General features: G+C 39.7%; 1 protein-coding gene across 1 annotated transcript; it reads left to right on the forward strand.

Annotated features, from left to right (window-relative positions):
• The first annotated feature begins 3,399 nt into the window (after positions 1-3,399).
• Positions 3,400-7,293, forward strand: LOC102894508 (olfactory receptor 1G1). The gene is made up of 3 exons (XM_025051231.1): positions 3,400-3,483; positions 6,235-6,690; positions 6,811-7,293. The coding sequence occupies exons 1-3, from the start codon at positions 3,400-3,402 to the stop codon at positions 7,291-7,293; spliced, it is 1,023 nt and encodes a 340-aa protein (XP_024906999.1).
• Positions 7,294-7,649: the final 356 nt, after the last annotated feature.

Below are 7,649 nucleotides of genomic sequence, written 5' to 3' on the forward strand. Positions count from 1 at the left end.
GACCTAGGAATAATTTTGACCAAGGAGGTGAAAGATTTGCACACTAAAATCTATAAGACATTTATAAAACAAACTGAAGACCCAAATAAATGGGAAGATATCCTGTACTCATGGATTAGAAGAATTAATACTGTTAAAATGTCATTGCACCCAAAGCAATCTACAGATTCAGTGCAATCCCTATCAAAATTCCAATGGCATATTTCAAAGAAATAAAACAAACAAATGCTAAAATTCGTATGAAACGACAAAAGTCTCCAACTACCCAAAGGAACTTTGAGAAAGAACAAAGCTGAGGCATCACGCTCCCTGATTTCAGACTATATTACTATTACTATAGTAATCAAAATAGTATTGTATCAGGATAAAAAAAAAAAGACATCAATAAAACAGAATACAGAGTATAGAAATAATCCCATGCATGTATTAACTTATGACAAAAAAGCCAAGAATATACAATGGGGAAATGACAATTCCTTCAATAAATGATATTGAGAAAACTGGACAGCCACATGCAAAAAATGAACTGGACTGCTATCTTACACCATATACAGAAATTAACTCGAAATAAATTAAAGACATAAATTTAAGACCTGAAACCAAAAAACTCCCAGAAGAAAACATCAGAGGTAAACTCTTTGACATCGGTCTTCACAATGATTTTTTAGATCTGACACCAAAAGCAAAGGCAACAAAAGCAAAAATGAACAAGTGAGACTCCAACAAACTAAAAAGCTTCTGCACAGCAAAAGAAATCATCAACAAAATGAAAAGGCAAGGGGTCAAATATATGGTGATGGAGGGTGGTTAGACTTTGGGTGGAGAGCACACGGTGCAATACATGGAAGTGTACATTCGAAACCTACATAATGTTAATAACCAATGACCAATGTCACCCCAATAAAATTATTAAAAATAAATAAAAATAAAATGGTGCTAAAAAAGATTATAGAAATAAAACTACATAACAGCTATCTAGATACGTTACAGAAAGTAGAATATTGAACAAAAGAAGCCAAAAACTACACAGCGTATGAGTGCATTTACATAAAGTTCAATAACAGGCAAAATTAAAATTAAAGATTACAACGAGGATAGGGATTATTCTACCTGGAGAAGAAGATAAAAGTGATGATTAACTGGATACAAAAAGGAGCTTCAGACCAGTTGGAAATGTTCTTCTCAACCTGGGAAGTGATACATAGGTGATTGGTTCCCAATAATTTCTTGGATGTATGTTTGTGTTTTGTGCAGTTTTCTGTATGTTATGTCTCACTATTTCATTTGTTATTTTGATTTTCACTGAATCTATTGAGTGACATTACTTAATAAAATTACATGTTTTTCAAGTATACAATTCAATAATACATCATCTGAATGGTACTGTGTTCACCACCCAAAGTCAAATCTCCTTTCATCGCCATATGTTAAATATCCATTCCCCTTATCTATCTCACACCTTCCCCACTTTTCCTTTGGTAAGCACTAAACTGTTGTCCGAACTTTTGTTTGTCTTGTTCATTTGTTGCTTTCAGTTTTATATCCCACAATTAGTGAAATCATGTGGATCCCTACTTATTCTGCCTAACTTATTTTGTTTGGCATGATTATCGCCAGATCCTATGTTATCACAAATAGCAGTATTTCATCATTTTTTGTGGCTGAGTAATATTCCATTATATCTATGAACCATATCTTCATTTTATTTTTAAAATACACACAACTAATACTACTAAATAACACCAGAATATCTATCTACATTTCTAACATACAAAAGAAAAGAGAAATATTTTTTTCACTGTACACAGTGCAGGAAAACAGGATCTGAATTTACATGACACTATTAACAGTATTAGTGAAAAAGTGTGGATATTCACTCATTCTATTATGAAAATATTATGTGTGTGATATGGAATGCTTGCCCAGAAATAGTGGAGGAATCATATACAACATACATATAATCCCAAAACCAACAGTTCTGAAATCTGAAATTCAGCGGGCAACAAGAGTTCATGAAGGCTGTGACTTGCATGAGACGACTGTGAACATGAATGTCCTGCAGGTACATGCATTCACATGAATAAATCTAAAAAAGCAAAGTTGAGCAATAAAATCCATTTACAGACTACAAAAAAAAAGTATAATTCTATTCACAGAAAAAAACAAAAAGAGGTGAATCCACAGAATGTTCTATACAGTTTGAATATATACGCATGTCGGCTTGCAAACCAGCCGTCTTAGAGAGCCAAGAGGGACTGAAGACCATCAGGCCTCTCCAGATGGGTAGGTGGCAGGTTTAACAAGCAAGAGAACTTACTTAAGATGCTTGTCTCAGGAGCAAAAGACCAATAGTTTCTTCCCACCCACTTAACCAGAACTTTCAAGTAAACACAGAGGCTTTAATGGAGTTCAGTCACATATATGGACCAGATCATCTCAACAAGAGAGGCCTCTCTTAAGGCCATCTCCTTGCAAATGGCGGGAACAGAGGAGAGAAATTCCGGTCCAAGGGGAGGGGAGGGGAGAGGAGCTTCTGATAACCTGGATCTTGCTCACAGGACAACTTGCCTTCATGTCCTCCTGATGACCTCCCACAACAATGTGGCAAAACTACAAAGGAAAAGAAGAAAATGGTGGACAATATTCACCATGGTGGTTTCCTCTAATGGAGGAGGAAGGAATATGTTGAAAAGAGGGGCACGTACAGCTTCTAAGGAATAGATCCATATACTATCTGAGCTGAGAGGTGAGAGTATGGGCATTAATTTTATTCATTTTAAATAGCATATTCGTGCTTTATACATGCTTTTTGTATGTAACATACAGTTACAACAAAAAAATCCAGAGATCACGCCCTGGGCCTTATGTAGAGTCTACATACTATTCATATCTCTGTTCTCTGGGGGTAATAGAAATAAGAATGTTGCCTCTTCTACACGATTTTTGAAGTCGATGATTATGATCTCTGATCTATTTTACTTTTATTTCTCACTTATTTTCTGGGACATACTGTATTTCTTTCTTGAGGACTGGGCTCTAATTAGACAGTATGGACTCCATGAGACACATGGGCCCTATTCAGGGTTAGGCTGGGAGGATGGATCGAAGATGCACTTCATCCAAGGGCATAACCAGGAATGCTCCCATGGATGCCAGCTCTGGTCATTTTGAATAAAATAATCTGGAACTCAGGGGGCCAAGTCTAGAGGGGACAGCTGAGAGTTTGTACAATTGCCCCACCTTGTGTCTAACTAGGAGGTCTGGGAATGGGTCCCAGGAGACACTGCCCGTGAAAAGTCAGCAGCTCCTCCAGGCTCCTGTGCCTGAGCTACCACTAAAGACCCAAATCTTCAGTCTCTGCTGTTCCTACAGAAGGGGAAGGGCTCTACAACTCCGGCCATGACTTCTTGGGCAGACAATATAACAGCGAAAACAATCTCCCTCTTGGAGGTGTCACAGATGGAGGCTGGCCGGCATCTCCAGGTAAGAATTGAGACATAGGGATGGGGAGAGAGAGCAGAGTCTACTTAAGGCTCACAGGTGCACACACGTGGGCACACACACACACACACACTGATCATAGAACAAACACACTCACACGCATACACATATGCACAGCCCATAGAGATTCTTTCTTTTCTGTTTCTTTTCTACATCCCTATCTGCCAATCAATTTCTGGTGCTTCTGATCACCATGACAGGCTGGCGTTCATCACATCTTTGATGGTCCAGACTAATGGCATTGTGCAGAATGGGCTTAGTAAATTTTAATTGCATATAGAGGAGTTAATTAGACCACCTTCCCGAAAGCCCATCAGTAACAGGTCAGAGCACTGGTGTATTGACAAAGCATAAGTCACTCTCAGTCCCCTTAGACAGACGTAGTTCCCGAAATCACTCTCAAGCGCCACACCAGGTACCCACCAGTAATTAACCCCTCCATACCCACTTAAAGTACTAACCTTGGTCCCAGCCTTTCTTTTTTTAAAAATTTGAGCCAGCAAGTAACTATTAAAATAGACTTATTTATTCCCATTATACAATTAATAATTGGGCGCTCTGAGGAATAAGCTATTGGACCACATTTACACTTGGTTTCCAGATGCCAAAACAAATGCTTTGCACTCGAAAATTCTGAGTAGAGTTATAATCCTTCAAGGTGGTGCTGATGATGATGATAATGAAGATGATGACAACTTTTAGATTGACATCTCACAATTTACAAACCCAACCTACAGGCAGTGACCAGGACACAATGACAAAGCAACCTACTCTTGTTAAAAGTAACAATAACAGATCATATAATTAGCATTTACTATATGCCAGCTATGTCTATATATAATAATTTTTAAATCTAATCCTCATAACCTTTTTATCCAGTTAACTCTATTATTATCCTATTTCAGCAGCTGTAGACTTTGAAGCTGAAGAAGGTTAAGTGACTTTCTCAAGGTCATATCAAGAGTAAAGAGTTGGTTTCTTTTGCTGCACAGAAGCTTTATAGTTTGATATAGCCTCATACATTTATTTTTGCTTTTACTTTCCTTCCCTTTGAGGTCAAATTCATAAAATCATCTCTAAATCCAAGGTCCATGAGTTTAGCACCTATGTTTTCTCCTATGAATTTATTGATTCAGGTTGTATATTAAGGCTTTTGGTCCATTCTGAGTTAATGTTGGTGTATGGTCACAGATAGCAGTCTAATTTTATTCTTTTGCATGTGGTTTTCCAATTATCCCAGCACCACTTATTGAAGAGACTCTCTTTTCTCTTGCATGTTTTTGGCTCTTTTCTCAAAAATTATTTAGCTATACATATGAGGGTTTATTTCTGGGCTCTCAGTTCTGTTCCATCGAATTGTACACTTGAAACAATTTTATTAATTAATGTCACCCCAACATGTTTAACATTTTTTAAATTAAAAGTTGAATTAAAAAAAAATTTTTTTTTAAAAGAGTGGAAAATGTCTCTGTCAGACACCAGAGCGTGTATATTATTTTGGATCACGACACTAAATAAACATGACATTAGCACGTGCTGCCACTGACAGCTCACTGCATTGCTTCCCCCACACCATGGAACAGGAACACTGGAATTTTCTGTCTTAATTGCACATCACGATTCATGGAAAATCTTCAACTGATTCCAGCATTTGGTCTTTTCAACAAGCCTATCAGGTAGGGTTATTATCTATAATTTATAGATAAGAAAAGCATAGGTCAGAGAGAGTAAACCTTTCTCAAATTTAAAAGACATGCAAGGAACAGAGCTGTAAGCAGGTCATCTGATGCTTTTCTGTGACACCGTGTGTCCTACGCTCACGTTTTATCAGCTACTGCTGACAATGACAGTTATATCACCCTCCCTAACAGTGCTGTGCCCCCATATGTGTTATCTTAATTATCACTTCAACAACTCTCTGAAGGAGTCGCACATGGTTACAAACTAGAAAACACAGATTCAAAGTTAAGGAACTGATCAAGGTCGGACTGAGAATGAGGAACGAAGAAAGGCTTTCCACCCCAAGTCCAGAATGGCAATGCCCAGATACTAGAAGACATCGATGGTGAGACTGATTGACAGTTAAAATAACTGTGACTTTACAATAATATAGTGCTTTTCAGATTGCAACAATCTCATAGCCGTACTAACTTGTTGAAATCATCTTCAATGGCAAAGGGAGCCAAAGCAGCCCAAACACACTTAGAGACCCCTAAATCCAAGCTGGCTACTCTCTGAAGAAACCACTCCTGTTTCCGTCTCCCTCAATACACATTCACACACTCACACACACACACGCACACACACACACACACACACACACACACACAGCACCTTGTTTTCCCCAATTCTAGTATATGCAAGACCCCAAAATGAGCTCCACAAGAAGATAACTAAATTAAGACTAAAGTAGTACTAAAGTTTTTTAAAAGAATAATATTTGAAGAAAGTTCGTTCAGGTGAATCCCACATCAGTCTCATTTAGACCTTCCATGGGGAACACTGGCCACATCACAGGAATCTAGAACCCAAACTACGTCACCACTCTGATGCATCATCGTAGTCCACAGCCGTCATGTGTACATGTGTGCAAACCAGCACTTACAGCTTCTAGAGAAGCTCAGTGACCTCTTCCAGGAATCAAGAAAAACAGACCAAAGTGTTTAAACTCTAAATATTTAGAGCCTATCTTTATTTAAGAAAAATCCTTCTCTAATTTCTCTGCCTTCAAAGGAAACTAGAAACCAAACCAGAATCTCTGACTTCCTGCTCCTGGGCTTCTCTGAACACCCAGAGCAGCAGCCGCTCCTGTTCGGGCTCTTCCTGGCCATGTACCTGGTCACCGTGTTGGGGAACCTGCTCATCATCCTGGCCATAGGTTCTGACCAGCACCTCCACACTCCCATGTACTTTTTCCTGGCCAACCTGTCCTTCATCGATACCTGCTTCTCCTGCACCATTGTCCCCAACTTGCTAATGAACATCCATACATGGCACCACACCATCTCCCATACTGGATGCCTTGTGCAGATGTATTTCTTCATGGCATTGACTCTGCTGGATGACTTCCTGCTGGCTGTGATGGCATATGATCGCTACGTGGCCATCTGTCTTCCTCTACACTACACCATGATCATGTGCCCCCAACGCTGTCTGCTGTTGGTCACTGTATCCTGGCTCTGTTCCCACATCCTGGCCTTCTCACTCACTCTCCTGATGTGATGTTTCTCTTTCTGTGCCTCCCATTCCATCCCACACTTCTTCTGAAAAAAAATATGGCTGGTTACCACATCCTGGCTCTGCGGTCACTTCCTGGCCTTCTCACTCACTCTCCTGATGTCTCAATTCTCTTTCTGTGCCTCCCATTCCATCCCACACTTCTTCTGTGATCTTCTCCCACTCCTCAGACTTACCTGCTCAGACACCCATGTTTTTCACATCACGATGTTTTCTGAGGCAGCTCTCTCAGGAGTGGTCCCCCTCACCTGTGTCCTGGTCTCTTATGTCCACATCATCCATACCATCCTCAGGGTCCCCTCTGCTGGGGGGAAGCACAGAGTCTTCTCTACCTGTGGTTCTCACCTGTCAGTGGTCACTCTCTTTTATGGAACTGTCTTTCTGGTGTATTTCCAGCCCTCCTCCTCCTACTCAGCAGACACTGGAATGGTGGCATCTGTGATGTATACAATGGTGACTCCCATGCTGAACCCCTTTATCTACAGCCTGAGGAACAGGGACATGAAGGGGGCTTTGAGGAGACTCTTTGGCCGGAGAAAATACTCTACTCAGTAAAGAGTCCTTCCCTAGCCTGGAAGCTTGGGCTCTCTGAAGTGCCTTCCCCCTGGACCTCTCCATTGTATTTCCAAAATCCAAATCTTAAACAAATAGGGAAAAAAAACTCACTATCTCTACCTTTAAAGAAAACCACTGACAATATTTTATATCATTTCCAGGTTGTCATTTTATATTTTTAGTTTAATTAAATGTATTAGGGTGACATTGGTTAATAAAGCTATATAAGTTTCAATATACAATTCAATAATACGTCATATGTATATTGCATTGCGTGTTCACCACCCAAAGTCAAATTTCCTTCCATTACCATGTATTTGACGCCTTCCCTCTTATTTACCTTCCCCCCTCCCCTC

This window comes from Pteropus alecto, unplaced genomic scaffold, assembly GCF_000325575.1.
Source record: "Pteropus alecto unplaced genomic scaffold, ASM32557v1 scaffold67, whole genome shotgun sequence".
NCBI lineage: Eukaryota > Metazoa > Chordata > Mammalia > Chiroptera > Pteropodidae > Pteropus > Pteropus alecto.